Here is a 24,241-nt window from a genome sequence, read left to right as displayed (position 1 = left end):
AGTGAAAAAGCGTTGAGAAATAAGAGAATCAAATGAGTAAAATCGAAATCAAATAGAGGATAGTAAACAGAAGCCGCGTTAGAAAATCAAAGAAACAAAATAAACAGAAGATAGGTGGTAGCTGAGAATGAAGAGAAGAGAAACCCCGTTGTGCGATGTTTCAGGTACATCCATAGCAGTTGACTCAACATACTACGAATCAAAACAATACCGTCTACAATCACAAATTACTTCCCTTTCCCACATTGTCGCGCCCCTTTCTTTTAGCCGTCTCGACTTTGACTTTGGTCAAAGGTTTACGATCCGTTTCCACAGGCCACCAGCTAGGTCATCATGAAAACCAAGCCAACGTGGAGGTAAGAAAATAGGACACTTGCAAGGAACCAGAGCTATACTGTCTTGATCAAGTATGATCTTACAGGACTACGGACGTAGTCAGTGACGCTCCTTCCAGGATGTTCCTCGCCTGAGCGTCAACTGAAGAGGTATCATCAGCATCATTCGCACTTGGCCTGCAACAACGCACTATGTTGATTGCTCTGATGATAATCCGAATCCATTATAATGACGAATATTGTGCAGTATCACGGCTAAAACAGCTGTCCCAATTCACCCCAGATGACGGTAATTATGAAATAGTTTTTGAAAGATCTTTCCGGCAGCCACCCTGGTGTACATTGTATTTTGGAACCCTTTTTCTTGAATGTTAAAGGTTGATGATCTTACAAAACTGCGATATAAAATTCTTATTAAAAGACTGTGAGCTTCCTCCAATTTTCAACAGGTGGATTAAGTAAAGTTTTTTTTTTAAATATACATCACTCTGAGAATCGTGTACGGACGTACACGCTGCGTGATGGGTTGATCATCTGTATCTAAAGATCAAACAACTCAACCTTTAAGGATACAACCGAACTCGTTGGTGTATTTACCTTCTCCACCTTACAGACGTTTTAAAAATACTGTGAAAACGCACCGCTTGCAAACAACACGTGCAACACCAACCGATGGCTATCTCTCTCGTTGAGAGCGCGATTACGTTTATTGACAAACGATTCGTTCTCATCTTCGCACCAAATTTCAATTTCACCTCACGTTCTTTAGGAGAGCTCAGATAATAAAAAGAAACTTGATTCGTAAGATCAAAACAACGATGAGCTGAGAAAATCTATCTTTGTTACTTTGCGTCGCCTTTTTCCCTTTATGAATAGCACAAATCTCATTTTTTTAGTAACACTCTTCACATTCGTACTGTAGAGCACAAACGCTCACGGCATGTACTGATAACGTAATACAAAAACAGACGCAGCCTCGCACGGTTGATTAATCTTGTTCTTCGATGTGAATGATTTTGGTTGGAGGAACCTACAATTTAAAAGTGTAAATGCAAAAAAGTAGCCCTACTTTAAAAATATGGCACACATCGACAGCATTCTGCAAGTCCTGAGTTGTGAGTAAAGTATTTAAGTTATTTTTTGTGTAGTTGGTAAGCTTGTTATACACTAGCTAGATCATCGACTGAAAAGTACTGTGAACGATGCTGCAATATCATTCCCCGCATTTATCGACTAAATGATTGCTTTTGCTTTATGTTTCTAATTTAATTGCTTGAAATTCATTAATTATACATTATCATATGATTCAAACACTATACACTGGCATCGGCAGTTAGGGGCGATAGGGTAAACTGTTTTATTTATAATGGTGTTTATAGTTTCGTATTTAATGCCCAATTAAGCAAATGCAAAAGCAAAGGACTAATTAAAATAAATATATTTTTTACAAAAAGACCATGTCCTAAACTTTCCATAACTTCAAGATGGTCTAGCAAAGTCGTCACTTTGTTTAACAATAATTATAGTATGCAATTTAGCAAAGTTGAATCATTTGATAAAAAAAAAAACATTAAAAATATTATTTTCCTACAAAAAATTCCAATAACCATTATGTAACTTGTCGTTTAATTTAAAATACTTCTAAGCCTTGGATAATAAAACATTTCTATTATTGGTAGTTGATAGCTATAATGTATTAAAATTTCGTCTTCGTATTAAAAATTTTATGTCCAAAGATTATTTAGTACCGTCAGTGGGGGTGACATTGGGTCTAGGGGGTGAGATTGGGTCAAAGTGATTTTTTACGGATTTTACCATTTCTCAGATTCTTTTCAATGAAACTGAATTCTGTTAAAAGGGTTGTGTAGGGGACATCTTAAGATGACTTCGCTGAAAAAAATTCGTTCCTAGAACATATCCTGTTATTTTGGCAGATGTCTAAAGTTGGGGTACGTTTTTGGCCAAAATGACCTCTCGAAAAATCATTTTTCTAATATTTTTGTTAGAATTGCTCGAAAACTATCCAAGTGTTTGAAAATCTCCACTTCAAACATTGTAGCGTGTCAATACGATTCCCTCGAACAAGAAACGCTGTTGGATGACTTGTTTTACCATATCTTTGTATTTCAGCATCATTTTAGTTTCATTTGACCCAATGTCACCCTCTAAGGGGTGAGATTGGGTCAATTTTCAAACAATTGGCATTTAAGGTAGTGTTCATCAAAATCGACCATATTTTGGGAAAATGTTAGTAAACTATCTAAGAACAAATCTACGTTAAAAGATTTTCGATGTTATTTAAATTGTTTTTGTTATTAAGAAATTTCGAGAGGTGTTTCGTTTTTTGACCCATAGTCACCCCCACTGACGGTATTTAAGACCTCCACCCTCCCCCAGTCACGCATTTTTCCTGTACCTTTAACTATGACGTCACAAGTTCTACACCACTGTAAGATTCAAATCTTCGACGTAACGGCACTAAAACTAAATGCAAATTGCAAATGTTAGTACATCATATTGTCACTCTACATGTCATCACTTTATTCTCTGTGATGTACACTTTTAATTTTGTGACGAATTTCAATTTTTAATTTATCCCTACCCATTTTTATACTTCCAGATGAGCGACAAGACATACAGAAGAAGACATTTACTAAATGGATCAACGGATATCTGGCAAAATCTGGCACACCGCCTATCAATGACCTTTTCGAAGATCTTAAGGATGGGCATAAGTTGTTGTCACTTCTGGAAGTGCTGACTAACCAACGCTATGTAAGTTAAATATTTTTGTGTTAAATGTGTGTATATAAATTTTGTTGAGGCGCAACGTTAAAAAAATCCATATCAAGAATACCTGAAATTTGGCTCTTATTTCGGGCGAAAATTTTATTATTTCGATTGATCTAGCTTTGGGTAGCACAATTCTTCCCGAGTAAATAAATGTGTTGCCATTGACATTGATTTTAATTTTGTTGGGGTATCTTAAATATTAATCAACAATCTAAATGGCAATACCACGATCTTCTAAATGTACCTAACGTTTTAGGGGAAACGCATTGTATTTAGTTTCTGTAAAAATATATTCCAGGGCAGATCATAGAATTTATTTTATCGAGCAGTAAAACAAAAATATAATTTTAAAAATCTTTCCTCAGAAACGCGAGAAAGGATCCATGCGTGTACACCAGATCAACAACCTGAATAAGGCACTTAATGTTCTGCAAGAATGTGGAGTTAAGCTTGTTAACATATCCAGTGATGACATCAACTCGGGAAATGCTAAATTAACACTAGGACTGATATGGTTGATTGCGCTGACGTTCGATGGACAGAAACTCGTTAATTCCCAAGCTAAAAGCGGCATTGAAAAGTCTCTTTTGGTTTGGGCTCGGCAGTTGGCGGATAAATATGGCATAAAGGTATGTTGGTATGAAGATGTTTCAAAAGCTTACAACTTTCAACTTAACGGTATTCTTTTTTGTAGGTTAATGATTTTTCCACCAGTTGGTCCGATGGGTCGGCCTTTCTGGTTATACTTTCGGAGGTGATCGAAGCGATAAATTTACAAGAGGCACTGAAGAAGCATCCCATTGCAAGGCTTCGTATGGCATTTGATTTGGCGTATCATCATCTCAACATAGAGCAGCTGTTGGATCCGGAAGATGTGAATACCAGCAAACCGGACAAAAAATCTATTCTCATGTACGTGATGTGCTTGTATAATGCCATAGATTCGAGGAAAATCGCTCGCCAACAGAGTGTACAACATTTGGCACAACATGCCGAAAGTTTGGAGGAAATTCAACTCCTTAGTGAAAAAGAAATGGACGATGCAACAGATACCGATGATAACCTGAGAAACAACAACGTTCATGAGCAAAACAATGTCTCAACCACACACGAGGGTGAAGTGAACCATCCTGGCAATGATACCCACTTGGAGAATGTATCTTTGGCGAAATCAATTGACGATTTGCGAAACTTTAATCGTGATAACAAAATAACAATTCCAAAAAGTATGCCCATTGTGAGATCCATAGAGCATACTGAATCATTCAGTTCCAATTTTAAACTTACTGATTCGGTTGTACTAGGAGAAAAAGTTGAAGGTTGGGAGTCAAAAACATCGCGTCCAGTTTCAACGGCGACAAATTTTTCGACTGAATTTAGTGGATATCAGATAGCCGTCGAAGAAGTGTTGACCATGCTGCTTGAGGCGGAAGATTTTTTCTCAAAAGAAGTAGTCGATTCCAACGATTTGGCCGAGGCCAAACAGCAATTCCACAGTCACGAGGAGTTTATGAAGAAACTGTTAGAGTATCAAACTTTCGTTTGTGGCGCTCTCGACGAAGGCACGAGACTGATAAGCGAATCGCAATCCAATGGATTGGATCTAGAGGGGCAAAATGAAATCAAACATCAGCTGTTTCTGCTGAATGAACGTTGGGAAATGTTACGTGTAAATTCTTTAGAAAGACAGGCGCAAATTCATAAACGATTGGCCACACTCCAAATGCAAAAGATTGATGAGTTGAGTAACTTCCTGAGGATGACGGAAGAAAGGATTTCTCACATGCAAAATATTGGTCCGACACCCGTCGAGCTGAAAGTGCAGCTTGAGGAACATAAACGATTACAGCATGATATGGAAAAACAGGAAATTCTTGTAGAAAGTTTAAGTAATTTGGTAATTATCATTGATTCCGAAAGCTTCAGTGATTTGGAGGACAAACTATCGGCTCTCGAAGAGCGTTGGTCGCATTTGCTCAAGTGGATCGGTAACCGTTGGGATAAACTGCAAAGTTTAAGCCAGCGCTGGACGAAACTTTCGGAGCGATACAGAGTAATTTGTCGTTGGATTGATTGCCGAGAGCAAAACTTGAAAAAGATGGAGTCCTACGAGTCGGCCGAGATGGGTGCCATGATGGAGCGCATAAGTTGCCTGCAATATTGCAAGAATGATATCAACATGCTTGGTAAAAGTTTACGAGAGCTAGAAAGCGTTGCCCAGGAACTAGATGACGAAGGTTATTCATCGTTAAACATTTTGACAAAAGTTGAACATCTAACAGACATGTGCGACGCCCTTATCCAGATTATTCAAGCCCAGAGTGCTCGGGTTGAAAACATGGGGTTTCAGATACCCCCAGTTTCAAACATCGGCAGCCTAGTAAAGCCAAATTCGTGGGAAGATTTTCAAATAAAGATCTCTGAGGAAACAGAAGTCGATAAACCCGTACCGGAAGTTGATAATTTGGACAGTTCCGAATATTACCTTCCACAGTCGGAAAAGAAACGTAAAATTGAACAACCCGAAGGAGTAGTGCAGTTGAACGAGTGTATGTTTGGACTGCGGAGTTCACTGGATAATTGTGTTTCAAGACTGGATCGATTTGAGAGATTTCAGATGAAGGATCGATTGCTGTTGAAAGAGGTGGAAAACTGTGTGAAGACCTGTAACGAAGAGCACAATTTCGCAAGACAAAAGTTGTCCGAATGTGAAAGGATGTGCAACGTTAACTTGGAAATTGAGAGCCAGCAACTGAATGAGCTGGGATCACTTTTGTATTCGATAGAACAAAAAGTAACTACATTCAACGTTCAGTGGGAACAGATACTTGCTGAAGAAAAGTTGAGCAATGATTTGACGAGATTTAAGCTTTCGCTGGCAGACACACGTGATTGGTACCAGCAGCACGCAACAATGTCCACAGTTGATGAGCTTGAAAAGCGTCTGCTAAGCATGAACTCAATTGCCAACGATATTGAGGAGAGTCGTCAAAAGCTGAAACATCCAGACGCAAAATCCCAAGCAACAAAGGCCGATTTTGATCAATTTTATGCAAGCTGGGTGGACATGAAGAATGCCATTTATCAGATAATAATCGACAAAAGCAGTTTTCGAAGCTCGGATGAAAATATTCAAAAAATGCAAGCGCTTATTGACCAGGCAGAACGTCAAATTGTTGTGTACAGCGATATTGAGCACACGCATCAAAATTTAGAAGCACTTCATTCCGTTAAAGCAGTTTATACAAAATTGCGTGAAGAAGGGTATGACGACTTGGCTTCTAGGCTTTCGATCGATGGAAGATTCACGGAACTCGTAACGAGCTGGAGAAATATTCCACAAGCCTTAAATGATACTATTATCAAGCAAAACATAGTGATTGAAAACATGAACCACTTTTATGCTGAGCATAAAAGCATTCTGCAAAACTTGGCTCAAATTGAGCTCGGCTTGCAAGAAGAGATTTTCATCCCAGGAGAAATAAAAACGCTTCAACTGAAAAATGTCGAATACGTAAAGCATGCAACAGAGTTGAAGAAAATTGACATTGATATAATAAGTATTAAAAATTTCGCTGAAACTGTGTTTGAAAAGTGTGAATCTGAGTTTAAAACTGAACTGCACAGAAAAATACAAATTCTTGTTGAGCAGCACGAGAAAGTAAACGCATTTTATAAAAACAACTATTCCAAACTAACACAAATCACGAGCATATCTGAATCTATACTAACGAAGGTGCACGAAACTGAACTGTGGTTAAACGACTTGGAAAAGAATACACCGAAAAATTTAAACTCAGAAATCAACAATTTGAACGAGCTCTACCAGATAAAGTCGAAGTTTTGTGCGCTCAAAGAAACCTGTGAACAGCAGACCGCCAAGTTTCGTGAGCTGAATGAGGCTGGCAATGAGATTTTGCTGCAAATCGACGAAATGATTCAGAGCAAGGCGGATAACAAAGCGTCACATTTGGCAAAAAAGTTCACAAAGCTGAATGCCCGATGGAACGAGGTAGAATATTTCGACACTAATTGTTTTCAGATAACAACCATACGACTCCATCAAAGTTTGATCACTGTATGTGATGGAGACGCATGATTGATCCGATAACATTTATTTTTGTATTGGTTACCTACTAGGATGGAACAAAATGGTCGATTTTTGCGCGATTTACAGGGCATAATCGCCTAGGTGTACTGAGTCCAAATCCCACATATGAGCTTGATTGGTTGTGACAGGGCCTGGAGCTTTGACTTTGAATACCTTGGATGGCTCACCTCTTACCCATGAGCAACTCTCTACGAAATCGGCCGATTTCGACCATTTTTATTTTTTGTATTTTTTGATTTGACTCAAACTTTGTGGGGGCCTTCCCTATGACCAAATATGCTATTTTGTGTCATTGGTTCACCCATACAAGTCTCCATACAATTTAGGCAGCTGTCCATACAAAAATGGTATGTAAATATTCAAACAGCTGTAACTTTTGAGTGAATTTTCTGATCAATTTGGTGTCTTCGGCAAAGTTGTAGGTATTGTTGAGGACTATTGAAAAAAAATAGGTACACGGAAAAAATTTGAGGATTGTTTTATCAACTTTTTTTTCACTAAAACTCAATTTCCCAAAATACTTATTTTTTTATTTTCGAGATTTTTTGATATGTTTTAGGGGACAAAAATCCGCAACTTTTGAGCCATAGAGAAACATGGTCAAAAAATCTGCCGCCGAGTTATGAATTTTTGAAAAAATAGTGATTTTGGAAAAATTGAAGTTTCATGCAAAAACAAGTTTGACATTATTTTTAATGCAAAATTGAATTTGCAATCGAAAAGTACTTTACATATTTTTTGATAAAGGGCTCCGTTTTCTAGATATAGCCACCGAAAGTTTGATTTTAGCGAAATATTTGCAGTTTTTCAATTTTTAAAAATAGTGACCATGAGTGACCATTTCTAAAAATATATTTTTTGAAAAGTTCAGAAAATTTGCTATAAAATTGTCTAAGAGACATTGAAGATTGGCCCTTTGGTTGCTGAGATACAGCGGCTTAAAGAAAAAGAAACAAGAAAATTGAAGTTTTCTAAGTCTCACCCAAACAGCCCACCATTTTCTAATGACGATATCTCAACAACTAATGGTCCGATTTTCAATGTTAATATATGAAACATTCGTGAAATTTTCCGATCTTTCCGAAAAAAATATTATGAAAATTTTTAAGCCAAGACTAGCATTTTAAATGGGCGTAATATTCAATGTTTGGCCCTTTTAAAATGTTAGTCTTGACTTTAAAATTTTCAAAATATTTTTTTCGAAGAGATCGGAAAATTTCACGATTGTTTCATGTATTAACATTAAAAATCGGACCATTAATTGCTGAGATATCGTCATTAGAAAATGGTGGGCTGTTTGGGTGAGACTTAGAAAACTTCAATTTTCGTGTTTCTTTTTCTTTAAGCCGCTGTATCTCAGCAACCAAAGGTCCAATCTTCAATGTCTCTTAGACAATTTTATAGCAAATTTTCAGAACTTTCAAAAATATATTTTTAGAAATGGTCACTCATGGTCACTATTTTTAAAAATTGAAAACTGCAAATATTTCGCTTAAATCAAACTTTCGGTGGCTATATCTAGAAAACGGAGCCCTTTATCAAAAAATATGTAAAGTACTTTTCGATTGCAAATTCAATTTTGCATTAAAAATAATGTCAAACTTGTTTTTGCATGAAACTTCAATTTTTCCAAAATCACTATTTTTCAAAATTCATAACTCGGCGGCAGATTTTGACCATGTTTCTCTATGGCTCAAAAGTTGCGGATTTTGTCCCCTAAAACATATCAAAAATCTCGAAAATCAAAAATAAGTATTTTGGGAAATTGAGTTTTAGTAAAAAAGTTGATAAAAAATCCTCAATTTTTTCCGTTTACCTATTTTTTCTCAAAAGTCCTCAACAATACCTACAACTTTGCCGAAGACACCAAATTGATCAAAAATTCACTCAAAAGTTACAGCTGTTTGAATATTTACATACCATTTTTGTATGGACAGCTGCCAAAATTGTATGGAGACTTGTATGAGTGAACCAATGACACAAAATAGCATATTTGGGTATAGGGAAGGCCCCCACAAAGTTTGAGCCAAATCAAAAAATACAAATAAAATCCATTTCCGGTTTTGGTAGAGAATTGCTCCCATACACAGTTTTTGTAGCATGGAAGGTTTATGAGCAAAACATAGTGATTGAAAACATGAACCACTTTTATGCTGAGCATAAAAGCATTCTGCAAAACTTGGCTCAAATTGAGCTCGGCTTACAAGAAGAGATTTTCATCCCAGGATAATTCTTCGTTCGTGTTAAGAGAGTTTCCTGTAATCTTATTCCACTTCCGTGTATGCCCATCCATATCTCTCTTTTCTCATCACAAGGCGCTCTTACAAATCCTATGTTGAGTCTTTTGTTATCAATCAGATTGCAGCAATTATTTATCCATTTAGGGTATTGGAACCATTTGCTATTCCACACGCATATGAGCACATAAGGTTAAACTGCGCCCAGATTCGCGTTACTTGATCACATCTAAGGATGAGCCGCATGATCTTACTCTGTAGAACTTGCATTCTTTTGAGTTGCCGTTGTGTTGCCAAGAATAAAATTGATGGACAGTAATCGAAGTGCGGGCGATGAGCGAGTTGTACAACAACACCTTTGTCTCTGCTGTCAAGTAGCGATTAATCCTACACAAAACTCCAAACTTTCGTGCTGCTTTCCGAATGGTGAAATCAATGTGTTCGTCGAAGTTCAGCTTTTCATCCAGCATGACCCCGAGGTATTTCATCGTCGTTACCCGCTCGACGCTTCCACCATCCATCTGCACCCGACTCCTGCACTCGTTGGTCTGCCGTGTCGTCACCACCGTGCACTTTGTCTTTGCAATGTTCAGCTGCAGCTTCTTCCACTTCAACCACTCCGAAAAACCGACCAACTCTTCGTTCATGACATCGAAGCATTCATCAAAGCTGTCACCAACCACGAACAACACTGTGTCATCAGCTCAATGCCTGTTTGATGTCATTAAGTACAGTATAAACAACAGTGGCCCTAGCACGCTTCCTTGTGGTACTCCAAGATTTACTGACGTTTCTGGCGAGACCGCGCTGTTGTATTTCGTGACCTGCTTCCGGTTGTCTTGGTAGCTGATGAACCATCTCAGCACCGTACCTCGAATCGCGCTTTTCTGCAGAACACCAATCAGTTTCTTCCGGTCAATGGTTTCGAAGGCACGCTTCAAATCCACGAATACTGAAAGAACAATGCTTCCTTCTTCAATGCACTGCTTCCACTTCAGCAACAGGAGGTTCAGCGCCGATTCACACGAATGGTGCCTCCGGAAACCAGATTGTTCTTTCAGCAGCATGCCAGTTCGATCAATGAACGACATTAACTGTTCCTTCACGATTGTCTCCATTACTTTCTCGTACAGCGGCAGCATGTTGATCGGTCTGTGGCCTTCTGGCTTCTTGGATCTTGGAACTTTTGAGATGGGAACCACTAAAGTCTTCTTCCATGCGCCTGGGAATTCCCCACGTGCAAGTGATTTGTTCACTATATCCAACAGATCTACTGCAACCACGTCCAGAGCATCCATCATGACCCGTTTTGTGGCATTTCGAACTCCAGCACAATCCTTCAGTGACCGAACTGTTTCCTTCAGCTTGCTTAGCGTGATTGGCTCAAACTTACTCATCAGTAAATGTCGTCGGTGGAATTCCTTCGTGTATCTCCTCCACACTCCGAACAAAGAAGTTGTTCAAAAGCCTAGCCGTTTCAGCATCTCCTCGTGGCTTTCCGAACACTATCTCCGTTGCTGGCTGTCCTCCAGGCTGAATCAGTGACTTCAAACACCTCCATAGCTTTTTTGAATCTCCACCGCAACTCCTGATTTCACTGTTGATTGACGAATTCTTTGATGTGCGAATTTGGTTGACGTATTGATTTCTGCAATGTTTGTACGCATCCCAATCACTGGCCGCCTTGGTGATCTTAAACTTCCGGTAGGCGTTGTCTCTCACGGTTTTCAGCATTTTAAGATGATCTCCATACCAGTCGTTTAGGTCTACTCGTTCATCAATGCGGACGTCGATGAGACTTCCAACTGCTGCCACCAAACCTGCATCAAACTCTTTTCCCGCGTCGTCGACTGAATCCGTAGGTATCGAACGACTTCGGTTCGAACGAAGAATTTCCTGCAGTTTCTCTTTAGAGTACCGGCTCCAACTTACCCGGGTCTTGTTGCGTTCAGCCAGGTGAATGCTGCTTGTTCCAATGTTGATTCCTACGGTTTCATGATCGGAAATTTTCAGCTCCTCCAAGACACGTGCGTTTCCACCCTCCATGTTTGAAAAAAAAAACGAGGTCTATCATCGTGCTGCTGCTCGGTCCAACACGAGTCGGTTCAGAAACCAGTTGTTTCATTCTCAATGCCTCCGTGACGTTTCTCAATTCCCGTGAAAATCCTGGTTAAAATCGCCAGCGAAAACATTTGCCTTTTCGTCTACAAAAACACTCCGAAGCCATGTTTCCAGACTATCGATGAAACTGATGTCACTGCTGCTAGGTGAGTGGTAGATTCCTCCATAAATTCCGTTCAGTGTAGGGCTTTAGACATCAATTGCCAGGAACCAGTTGTCACCAGCAACGAAACCAGATATCGTCTCGAAGTCCAGGCGGTCATCCACGTACATTAATACACCTCCCGTGTGAGCTGATCTTGATTTGAATGAGGTTTTTGAAAAATGCAAAAATCGTTAAGCGGCTCAAAACTGGCAAAAACCAAAACGCCACGATTTTACAGGTGAAATCCCAGCTAAACTTCAAAGTCAAAGCGCCAGGTCCTGTCGCAACCAATCATGCTCATATTTGGGATTCGATCTCATTACACCTAAGGGATCATGCCCTGACATACTCGCAATAATCGACCATTTTGCTACATCCTATTACTTACTGAACCTTTTATTGATTTAGGTAACATCGTGTGTTTACCAACGTACTGGGCTTTTGGAGCATATTTCCAGTGAGTTTACTTCTGGTTTGACTTGTGTGTGTCTTAAACTAACGCACTTTTCTCCTCGATCGTAGGTCAATTGGGTGAGTTTAAGACTCTGGTTGTAGGTGAAACAAATTACCTTGACAAACTCGAGAAGCTCTTGCGCCGAAGTCCGGAAAATGCGGCGGATGCAGAAGAAATTTCAGAAGAACTAGACGTAAGTAAAGCTATTTTTGCTGTAAGGTTACTGGCAAACTGATTATTTTTTTTGCAAACAGGATATCGAAAACTACATTCGGAACCATCCAGAAGCACGCTTTGATAAAATCATTGCGATCGGAACCGAACTTTGCAATTTAGAGTTTATGGTTTCGTTAATCGAAAAAGATTTACAAACCATAAGCGATAGATGGGAAGCTCTACAGATTCAGGTAGCTGTTTAAAAGTTTAGATATTAGTTTCGATTGATAAAAGTTTTTACATCCCTAGGCCAAACAACGAACTACAATGCTAGAGTTAGCCGTTAAGGAAGCGCAATCGTCGGAAAGGCAGGTCATTTGTCTGCAGCAATGGATCTTTCGGATCGAAAGTATATTGAACGAATTTCTCGAGAATGATACAACGGTTGAAGATGTGCCGCATGATTTTCAAAAACTTCAGGATGAGTTTGAAACTCAAGAAAAAATGCTGCTAGAGACGAAGAAAAAGGTTGACCACTACAAGCAGGAGGGCAAGTTGGAGGCAGCCAATCGCTACCAAGACCAAATAAAACTATTGGAATCCCAGTTTCGAGCTTGTAAAAAGAAGTTGGATCAGCTCACATCACCGCAGGCAACGTTTGAAACGAAATTGAACCACGCTCTTGTGAAGCTCAGAAATGTGGAAAAAAGTACCATAATTCTGGATCCTTTCTCCGCGGGTCCATTGAACCTCCAGGATCAGTTGCAGCACTGTCTGAAAATGTACCGAATGTTGTCGGAGGTGAAGAGCGAGATTGAGCAAGTCATTCGAACAGGGCGCAAGCTTTGCGAGGATAAATCAACAAAAAATGCGGCGAAGCTTAGTCAACGGATAGATACGCTTAAAAATTTATACAACTCGCTGGGAGAGATTGTAACACAGTCGAAAATTACGTTGGAAAATCTCCTCAGGATTATGCGTTGCTTGGAGGAAGAATTGATCACTGTCGAACGGTTGTGCAGAGAGAGCGAAACTGGACAGTTGACGGATGATGAGAGAAATACGTTTTCGGAAAAAATAGCTGAATGCAACAATCTTTACGAGGAATATACTAAAACGTGTGATAGCAAACATTTGGAAGATTTCGAAAACCGTATAAAGAATGCACAAAATATATTTCAAAAACTTTGCCAGTCTGAAAGAAATAAAATAGAAAATCAAGAAGCAGACAATGGTTTGCAAGATGCAAACCCAGTTGGTGATAATGAATCAAAGTAATTATGGTTTCCGAATTTTCGAAACTGCAATTACATTTTTTTATTTATTTTTTAGAACTATTCCAACGGATGCAAACCAAACAAACACCAAGAGTGATGTTGATGTTGAGAATGTCTTGGAGAAAGTTTCACGAATGTTGGAGGTAGGAAATATGTTTCACTAGTTGCATGTTTGTGGGTACGCTTTACTATCAAATTAAATCCAATCACCTTCAGTTGTACACATAATTAACATAAGATTGCTTACAAAAAGTCCCTTTGCTGTTTTTTAAATGTTTGACAAGTTGTACTCAAAAGATTGTATGAGCTAGTGTGCTAGAGCATTTGCATCAAATAACGCATCTTTATTTTCTATCATTCCCCGCTTTTTGAAGGTGTTTTTGTTTATGCTTTTTGTATATATTTTGTAGAATTATATTTTTCATTGTACATACTTGTAATTTGTATGATATATACTAGAGTGTAACAAAAATGACTTTTTGTCGGGCATTCAAGGGTTTGTTCCGGTGGGCATACTAAGCCCAAATCCAAAATATGAGCTTGATTTGACGTAACAGGAGCTGGCGCTCCGCCCTTCAATTTTAAATGGGATTTTACCCGTAATTTTTTTTCTTCAAAAATGTCACTTCTGAGGCATTTTGGCCACTGAAGCGTTTATTTTCAACATCATTGGCATGCAGGCCAGATCCTTGCGCATCTTTTGGTATATGTAACATTGACATTTGGAGCAACCTGGAGCTCGATACAGACCTTCAAAATTTGGCATTTTGTCAAAAAATTGACCCCAGTAAAATCAAAGGGCGTCTAGGGCGTCGCGAGGCGCGACACATATCTTTTTTGCCGGGGCCATTTAAAATTCAAATGCAAAGCGCCCGATCCTGTTACGTCCAATCAAGCTCATATTTTGGATTTGGGCTTAGTATGCCCACCAGAACAAACCCTTGAATACCCGCCAAAAAGTCGTTTTTGTTACATCCTAATATACAGTATGTAAAAAAAGTATTTACACCCCTTGGGCACTATGCACATTTTGTGATGAAACTTGTAAACAATTAAATTTTTTTACAGAAACCTTGTACTACGTTTTGTCCAGAAACTCATGCCGAACATTTTGCTACAAAAAGCTCATGAAAAGATGATTTCTATAAAAAGTTATACAACAAATACTATTACAAAAGGTGCAAAAAAAGTTTGTACACCTTTCGAAAAATAAATATTAATAATGTTAATTGTTGACAAATCACCATAAATTCAGCCTCCCAATTTGAAATAGGCATCCCTGACTAATTGAAAAAATAATTTGGATTGAATATAAAGTTTACTAATTACTTAGTATAAAAGTTTATATAACTCTGGAAATTCTGTATAAAACTTATCTAAACTTAATTTTGCAAACTTTCAATTCAACTAAATGTCTATATATTACCATAGAAATGACAAATAAACATTTTGGAGTGGGTATAACACCGTTTTGGGGGTCTTTGTGTCGATAGAATAGATTTTTCGTTGGAATTTCGTACCAACCCGGAATTACGTCGTCGGAAAATCCGCCGGCATCCGAACCGGTCCACAATTTACAAGTCAATCTATGTTTCATCGGAAAGAGCATAAAATTTCCGATTTTTTGATACCCATACATCTAGGTTTTCTATAAAACGCACGTTCTTAAATACCTGGGCAAAAAGTAAGTTTGATCCACGAGAACAAAAATTACGAAGTTCCATACATTTTTGGCAGGTTGCTCAAACGAAACCTTAACAACGTTTTTGCCTAGGTATTTAAAAACGTGGGTTTTATAGAAAACTAAGATGTATGGGTATCAAAAGATCGGAAATTTTATGCCCTTTCCGATTCCACATAGGTTCACTTGTGAATTGTGGACCGGTTCGGATGCCGGCGGATTTTCCGACGACGTAATTCCGGGTTGGTACGAAATTCCAATGAAAAATCTATTCTATCGATACAAAGACCCCCAAAACGGTGTTATACCCACTAAAAAAGGTTTATTTATCGTTTCTATGGTAATTTATTGACATTTAGTTAAATTGAAAGTTGCAAAATTAAGTTTAGATAAGTTTTATATAGAATTTCCAGAGTTATATAATCTTTTATAATAAGTAATTAGTAAACTTTATATTCAATCCAAATTGTTTTTTCAATTAGTCAAGGATGCCTTTTTCAAGTTGGGAGCCTGAATTTATGGTGATTTTTCAACAATTAACATTATTAATGTTAATTTTTCGAAAGGTGTACAAACTTTTTTTGCACATTTTTTTATTTTTGTAATAGTATTTGTTATATAACTTTTTATAGAAATCATCTTTTCATGAGCTTTTTGTAGCAAAATGTTCGGCATGAGTTTCTGAACAAAACGTAGTACTAGGTTTCTGTCAAAATTTTAATTGTTTACATGTTTCATCACAAAATGTGCATAGTGCCCAAGGGGTGTAAATACTTTTTTTACATACAGTATACATATCAATTCCATTTGAATAGAGCGTCACTCAAACCGAAAAAATGTTCTCTGATCGGACTCCAAATTTTTCTGAGAGTTTCTTGGCCGAAATTACTAGACTCGTATTTTTTTGTTTGGCCGTTAGGGTGACCTACACCCTGCTAGAGTGGTCCTAAAAAAGGCAATTTTCATAAATTTTCGCAAAAACCAAATTTTTCAAAAAATTATAACTCCGTACCATTTCAACTGATTTTAGCTGTCTTGGAAGCACATGAAACGTGATTAGTTTGCTTTTCAAGTGGAGTAATTCTCTACGGAATCGGTCTTTTTTCTTCAATTTTAATTTTTGATTTTTTTAATCCGGCTGAAACTTTTTTGGTGCTTTCGATATGCCCAAAGAAGCCATTTTGCATCATTAGTATGTCCATATAATTTACCATACAAATTTTGCAGCTGTCCATACAAAAATGATATGTGAAAATTCAAAAATCTGTATCTTTCGATGGGATTTTTTGATCGATTTGGTGTCTTCGGCATAGTTGTAGGTATGGATACGGACTACACAGAAAAAAAATGTTACACGGTAAAAAATTTTTTGATGATTTTTTATTTAACTTTTTGTCACTAAAACTTGATTTGCAAAAAAACACTTGTTTTAATTTTTTTCATTTTTGATATGTGTTAGAGGGCATCAAATGACAACTTTTCAGAAATTTCCAGGTTGTGCAAAAAATCTTTGACTGATTTATGATTTTTTTAATCAATACTGATTTTTTCAAAAAATCGAAATATTGGTCGCAAAAATTTTTTAACTTCATTTTTCGATGTAAAATCAAATTTGCCTTTTTGATTGAGTTCAAAAAGCAAAATATAGAGAATTTTCTCAGCTTTTCAAAAATATTTTTTTCAAAAGTGGGCAAACATGTGCACTAATTAAAAAAATTAAAAACTGCGACTATTTTCAAAAAAGTCACATAAAAATGGCTATAACTTGAAAACGGTGCACTTTATCAAAATTTCACTAAAGTACTTTTTGATTGCAAATTTGATCGAAAAATGAAGTTGAAAAATTTTTGCGACCAATATTTCGATTTTTTGAAAAAAATCGTATAGATTAAAAAAATCATAACTCGGTCAAAGATTTTTTGCACAACCTGGAAATTTCTGAAAAGTTGGCATTTAATGTCCTCTAAAACATATAAACAAATGAAAAAAATTAAAAATAGTGTTTTTTTTGCAAATCAAGTTTTAGTGACAAAAAGTTAAATATAAAATCACCAAAAAAAATTTTAACGCGTATCATTTTTTTTTCAGTGTAGTCCGTATCCATACTCACAACTTTGCCGAAGACACCAAATCGATCAAAAAATTCCTTCAAAAGATACATATTTTTGAATTTTTATGCATCATTTTTGTATGGACAGCTGCAAAATTTGTATGGAAAATTATATGGACATACTAATGATGCAAAATGGCTTCTTTGGGTATACCGAAGGCACCAAAAAAGTTTCAGTCGGATTAAAAAATACAAAAAAATCGAATGACCGAAATCTGAGAGAACTGCTCAGTGGTAACATAATTTGAGATCCGGAAAAACCAGCCAAACATTTGAAAAAGTCGTAAGAAAACATAATATGGCGTTTTGACCGTGTCTGGACCAAAGAGCTTAGGCTTAGACTTAGACATTTTCTCGTTTATGCACGTGGCGTGTCAAAAACCCCAGTTTTTATTTAGAAAAATGGTTTCTTGGAATACTGAAATTATTACTTCATTATTTTATGTAAAACAAGCCTTATCCGACAATCTTCGTTCTGCCTTTTTCCGTTTGTTGACGTTTTTTGCTTATTTGCTTATTCAGCCTCCTGTGATCAAAATTTGATTTTACGTAACTTTCCCCATACAATTTGCCGATGCTTTATTTAGCGTATAAACCTTTCTTGGGCTTATACGAACCCAACGCAACAAAGAGCACCTAGATCCGACGCTACGTGTTGAACTGATTCGCGCTCGTCGTCGAAATTTTTTATATATAGTATATATGAAAAAAAAGTATTTACACCCCTTGGGCACTATGCACATTTTGTGATGATACATGTAAACAATTAAAATATTGACAGAAACCTAGTACTACGTTTTGTTCAGAAACTCATGCCGAACAATTTGCTACAAAAAGCTCATGGAAAGATGTTTTCTATAAAAAGTTATGTAACAAATACTATTACAAAAATCAAAAAAAGTGCAAAAATAGTTTGTACACCTTTCGAAAAATTAACATAAATAAAGTCATTGTTATCCGAGCATTCGTTGGTGAAGGTTGTCTGAATCAACATGACTCGTCGCGTCCCGGCGCAAAACGCCGGCAATATTGCCCTACCTGCGGCTCAAGCAGGCAAAAAAGTGGGAATTTCCAAAAGGAAGGTTGAGGCCTCAACTGATGGCCAAAAACCGGGAATTTCCAAAAGGAAGGTGCTTTTGGAAGTGACATCGAACAGCAAAAAGACGAAAAAGAGCGACGGTACTGTACCGATGGATGAGGAGGAGGAGAACTCTTCATCGCACGAGGAGCAGCTTTTGAAGAACAACAAGTTCGCTGGACTGCCTGACGAGGACCAGGTAGCGGAAGCAAAGGAGAATGAAGTGAAACAGCGAAAGGAGAAACTGCCTCCTTTTATGTGAGGCAATCAGCAGCAACGATCGACTTTCGTGCGGGGCTGGTTGAACTCATCAAGTCTGGGAAAGTCCAAGGCAACATTCGTCTGTGTCAGGACGGATTTAAGGTGCTGGTGCAATCCAGGCAGCACTATCAACTGGTCAAGGATTACTTGACCGAAAACGAGGCGGAGTACTTTACCCATGATGTCGTCATGGATAAGCCGTACAAAATCGTCGTCAGAGGTCTGTACGACATGCCAGTGGAGGAATTAGCTGCCGAGCTAAAAGTTTTGAAACTGGATGTGTTGGCCGTGCACAAAATGAGCCGACGCAACAAAGACATCAAGTACCGTGACCAGCTCTACCTGCTGCATTTGGCTAAGGGATCGACGACGCTTCCTGAGCTGAAGGCAATCCGAGCGGTTTTCAACATTATCGTGTCGTGGGAGCGATACCGACCAGTGCATCGTGACGTCACACAATGCTTCAACTGCCTGGGCTTCGGGCACGGAGGTAAGAACTGCCACCTGAAGCGTCGTTGCGCCAAATGTGGTACTGATGCGCACATCACGTCCCAGTGCATCCAAGATTCGCTGGTGAAGTGCCTCAACTGCAACGGTGAGCATTCGTCAACCGACCGAAAGTGCCCCAAGAGAGCTGAGTTCGTGAAAATTCGGCAGCAAGCATCGACGAAGAATCAGCCTCAGCGTCGTAGAACTCCTCCAGCCCTGGTGGAGCAAAATTTTCCACCTCTTCAACCGCGACGCCAGGTCCCGAACTTGGCACCGTTGCCGTTGGATCCCAGGAAGAGAGCTGAGATGAATCATCCACGGCCGGGTTCCAGCCAGGAGCCGAGACCGCCACCACCGGGCTTCAGCCAGGAGCCAAGACCAACCCAAGAACCAGCAGTTGAGGAAAATGGTAATGATCTTTACACCTCAACCGAACTCCTCAATATTTTCAAACAGATGTCCGCTGCACTGCGTGGATGCAAAACCAAGACCCAGCAGATTGAAGTGCTGACCTCGTTCGTCATCCAGTATGGATCGTAGGTCCCTCAAGCTGCTGAATTGGAACGCTTGCTCCATTAGGAGGAAGAACTTAGAGCTGGTGGATTTTCTTCGCGAGAAGGAGATCGACGTAGCTGCCATCACGGAAACTCATCTGAAGCCCGGTGAAAAAGTTTATCTGCAAAACTACAAGATCGCGACGCAGCTCGACAGGACCACGTCTGGAGGAGGAGGTGTGCTTGTCGCTGTTCATCGTGATCTCAAGCCACGCCGGCTGCCACACTTTAAGCTGGACATCATCGAGGCCGTTGGAGTGGAAATTCCCACTTCGGTTGGCCCAGTACTCTTCATTGCTGCATACTGCCCACGTCAGGTGAATGCCAGAGATGGTTCAGCAGCAAAACTGAAGAGCGATATCCAGAAGCTGACACGGCGGAGCGCAAAGTACATCATCGCTGGTGACCTCAACGCGAAGCATGAAGTTTGGGGCAACAGCAGGAGGAATCGGAACGGAGTGATTCTGCACAACGATCTGCAAAACGGATACTACAACGTTGTGAGTCCGGATCGTCCAACGAGGGTGGCTCGGTCTGGGAATCACTCAATCATCGATTTCTTCATTACCAATATGGCTGAGAACGTGGCTCATCCTGAGGTGTTTGAAGAGTTGAGTTCTGATCACTATCCGGTGGTTGTGGAGGTTGGAGCTTCCGTTACTCCGCAGCGGCAACCAACCCGGAAAGATTACCACAACGTTGACTGGCAGCAGTTTCAGCAAGTGGTAGACAGCAACATCGACTATGATCAACACCCGGAAACTTCTGCTGATATTGATCGTTCGCTGGAGGTGATCCAGCAGGCTATCAACCAAGCAGAGGCTGCCAACGTTCGGGAGGTTCCTGTTAATTTTAAGGTAACTGATATTGACGTAGATACTAAACACTTGATTAGACTTAGGAATGTTTATAGGAGACAATATCAACGGACTGGGGACTATGACAAAAGATTTCAGTTAACAATTTGAACAAAATCATACAAGACCGACTTGACAATATCAGAAATCAAGAATTTTCAAAACATGTAAGCCAGCTTGGGAATTATTCAAAACCATTTTGGAAACTTTCAAAAGTTCTTAAAAACAAACCAAAGCCTATTCCTCCTCTTATTGTTGAGGATTCTCCTTTGATTACATCCGAGGAAAAGGCAAATGCACTTGGGCTTCATTTTGTTAGTTCACATAATCTTGGCGCTTCCATGACCAGCCGTAAAGAAACATCAGTTGCCAATAGTATTTCAACAATTAATAACTCTACCTTTGAATTTCCTGCAGATTCCCATGTTTCTGGTGAGGAAGTCAAAGTTGCAGTTAAACAAATGAAAAATATGAAAGCTCCAGGCTTTGATAACATTTTAATCTAGTGTTGAAAAAACAGAGTGATCAGTTCTTTCAACATCTAGCCAATATTTTCAATAAATGTTTGCAACTTGGTTACTTCCCCACCAATTGGAAGCTGGGCAAAGTCATACCAATTTTGAAGCCTCAAAAGATCCAACATCGCCAACAAGTTATCGTCCCATTAGTCTTTTGAGTAGTCTGTCCAAACTCTTTGAGAAGGTCATCTATTCAAGGCTTTTGGATTTTACCAACGATAATAATATAATTTTGAATGAGCAGTTTGGCTTCCGAAAGGGCATAATACTGCTCATCAGCTTACGAGAGTAACTAAAATCATCAAGCAGAACAAGCTTGAGTCTAAATCAACTGCTATGGCTTTGTTGGATGTTGAGAAGGCTTTTGACAATGTTTGGCATGATGGTTTGATACATAAACTGTATTTATACGGTTTTCCAATGTATCTTATCAAAATTATCCAGCACTATCTTTCGGAGAGATCGTTCAGGGTTTTTCTGAATGGGATTGCTTCTGGATTATTCAACATTGATGCTGGGGTTCCCCAAGGAAGTATTCTTGGCCCACTTCTGTACAATATTTTTACATCTGATTTGCCTACTCTTCCTGGTAATGGTGTGTTGTCACTTTTTGCTGATGACACTGCCGTTATTTATAAGGGTAAAATAACCAGATATTTAGTTGGCCGTCTTCAGAAGGGTCTTGACGTTCTTTCCGAATACTTTGGCGACTGGAAAATTCGCATAAATGCAGCCAAAACTCAAACCATCATTTTTCCACTTTCCAAATCGGCCCGATTTGTCCCAAAGGATGATGTTTTGATTAAAATGAATGATGTTTCAATACCCTGGTCAAAGGAAGTTGTATATTTAGGTCTCATACTTGACTCGAAACTATTGTTTCGACAGCATGTAGATAAAATATTGAACAAGTGCAGCATTCTCATCAGGTGTTTGTATCCTTTAATTAACAGAAAATCAAAGTTATCTTTGAAAAATAAGCTAGCAGTTTACAAACAAATAATTTACCCCGTTATTGAGTATGCAGTACCTGTTTGGGAGTGTTGCGCTAGAACTCATAAATTGAAGCTCCAGCGTGTCCAAAACAAGGTACTCAAAATGGTTTTGAATGTTCCTGGCTGGACTAGATCAAGTGAGGTTCATGAATTAGCAGAAGTAAAAATGTTGGATCAGAAGATTCAAGAAAAATGTTTGAAATTCAGGGAAAAATGTGCTATATCTGAATACCCCTTGATTCAAGGATTGGTTTAGTTTATGGTAAGATTAAGTTAGTTTTAGGTTAGGTTATGTTTTCTTATTTTTTTCTTCATTGTACCTAGTGTTACAAAAATGATAAATCATATACTTTTAAAGTTATGAATATGAACAGTGTTTAAATCACGAAAAGCAAACTAAAGCTGAAGAGCCACAGCTGATCACTTATTATGTAAACCAAATGTAATTATTATAAGAAAGATTCAATAAAGTATATTTAATTCAAAAAAAAAAAAAAAAACATAAATAAAGTTATGTTTTGACAAATCACCACAAATCCAGTCTACGAACTCCAAATAGGCATCCTTGACTGTTTAAAAAAATAATTTGGATTGAATATAAAGTTTACTAACTACTTAGTATAAAAGTTTATATAACTCTGGAAATTCTATATAAAACTTATCTAAACTTAATTTTGCAAACTTTCAATGTAACTAAATGTCAATATATTACCATAGAATTGCTAAATAAACATTTTAGAGTGGGTATAACACCGTTTTGGGGGTCTTTGTATCGATAGAATAGATTTTTCGTAGGAATTTCGTACCAACCCGGAATTACGTCGTCGGAAAATCCGCCGGCATCCGAACCGGTCCACAATTTACAAGTCAATCTATCTTCATCGGAAAGGAATCGGAAATTTCCGATTTTTTGATACCCATACATCTAGATCTAGTCACACTACATACTACCCCTGACTGTTTGGGATCGTTCCGGCCAACTGTGGCCAATCCGGAACCGGTTCCAGGGTACCACCAAAACGGTTCCAATAATGGTATCGCTAGAAACCCGTCATGTTGCATATCAAACTTCATGAAATTGAAAATTATGACCATCTGAGGTCATGCCGATATCCTCTGACTCAACCTGGTCATGCTGGAACCGGTTACCGGTGGCCAGTGGGGGACACTTCCGGAGTATGCAGGAAAGCATATCATGCGACATATCAAACGTCATGAAATTGAAAATTATGACCATCTGAGGTCTTGCCGATATCCTCTGACTCACCCTGGTCACGCCGGAACCGGTTACCGGTGGCCACTGGGGGACACTTCCGGAGTATGCAGGGAAGCATATCATGCGACATATCAAACTTCATGAAATTGAAAATTATGACCATCTGAGGTCATGCCAATATCCTCTGACCCAACCTGGTCACGCCGGAACCGGTTACCGGTGGCCACTGTGGGACAATTCCGGAGTATGCAGGGAAGCATATCATGCGACATATCAAACTTTATGAAATAGAAAATTACGATTATCTGAGGTCATGCCGATATCCTCTGACCCAACCTGGTCACGCCAGAATCGGTTACCGGTGGACACGGGGGGACACTTACGGAGTATGCAGGGAATCATATCATGCGACATATCAAACTTCATGAAATAGAAAATTATGACCATCTGAGGTCATGCCAATATCCTCTGACTCAACCTGGTCACGCCGGAACCGGTTACCGGTGGCCACTGGGGGACACTTCCGGGGTATGCAGGGAAGCATATCATGCGACATATCAAACTTCATGAAATTGAAAATTACGTTTATCTGAGGTCATACCGATATCCTATGACCCAACCTGGTCACGCCAGAATCGGTTACCGGTGGACACGGGGGGACACTTACGGAGTATGCAGGGAATCATATAATGCGACATATCAAACTTCATGAAATTGAAAATTACGATTATCTGAGGTCATGCCAATATCCTCTGACTCAACCTGGTCACGCCGGAACCGGTTACCGGTAGCCACTGGGGGACACTTCCGGAGTATGCAGGGAAGCAAATCATGCGACATATCAAACTTCATG

The 24,241-nt window shown here is 38.9% G+C and overlaps 1 protein-coding gene and 1 long non-coding RNA gene across 8 annotated transcripts in view; both read left to right on the top strand.

Annotated features, from left to right (window-relative positions):
• LOC6045837 (dystrophin, isoforms A/C/F/G/H) overlaps positions 1-24,241 on the top strand; it is a 170,685-nt gene that overhangs the window by 22,960 nt on the left and 123,484 nt on the right. For 3 of the 7 annotated variants that reach the window (XM_038252467.1, XM_038252466.1, XM_038252470.1), the window contains exons 1-9: positions 1,347-1,450; positions 2,956-3,110; positions 3,494-3,757; positions 3,823-7,140; positions 12,151-12,199; positions 12,265-12,389; positions 12,451-12,603; positions 12,662-13,626; positions 13,685-13,772. In XM_038252467.1, the coding sequence (XP_038108395.1) occupies positions 1,414-1,450; positions 2,956-3,110; positions 3,494-3,757; positions 3,823-7,140; positions 12,151-12,199; positions 12,265-12,389; positions 12,451-12,603; positions 12,662-13,626; positions 13,685-13,772 (5,154 nt within the window). In that variant the 5' untranslated portion in view covers positions 1,347-1,413. Of the gene's footprint in view, positions 1-1,345; positions 1,451-2,955; positions 3,111-3,493; positions 3,758-3,822; positions 7,141-12,150; positions 12,200-12,264; positions 12,390-12,450; positions 12,604-12,661; positions 13,627-13,684; positions 13,773-24,241 lie in introns of those variants that run through there. The other 4 variants (XM_038252468.1, XM_038252469.1, XM_038252471.1 and 1 more) reach the window with 3 other exon arrangements.
• On the top strand, positions 10,122-11,738 carry LOC119766764. The gene is made up of 3 exons (XR_005277111.1): positions 10,122-11,180; positions 11,233-11,432; positions 11,490-11,738. It is a non-coding gene; the product is annotated as an uncharacterized LOC119766764 (long non-coding RNA).

This window comes from Culex quinquefasciatus, chromosome 2 (assembly GCF_015732765.1).
Source record: "Culex quinquefasciatus strain JHB chromosome 2, VPISU_Cqui_1.0_pri_paternal, whole genome shotgun sequence".
NCBI lineage: Eukaryota > Metazoa > Arthropoda > Insecta > Diptera > Culicidae > Culex > Culex quinquefasciatus.
The sequence above is the reverse complement of the archived record's forward strand: the minus strand, read 5'-3'. Positions and strand labels throughout refer to the sequence as shown.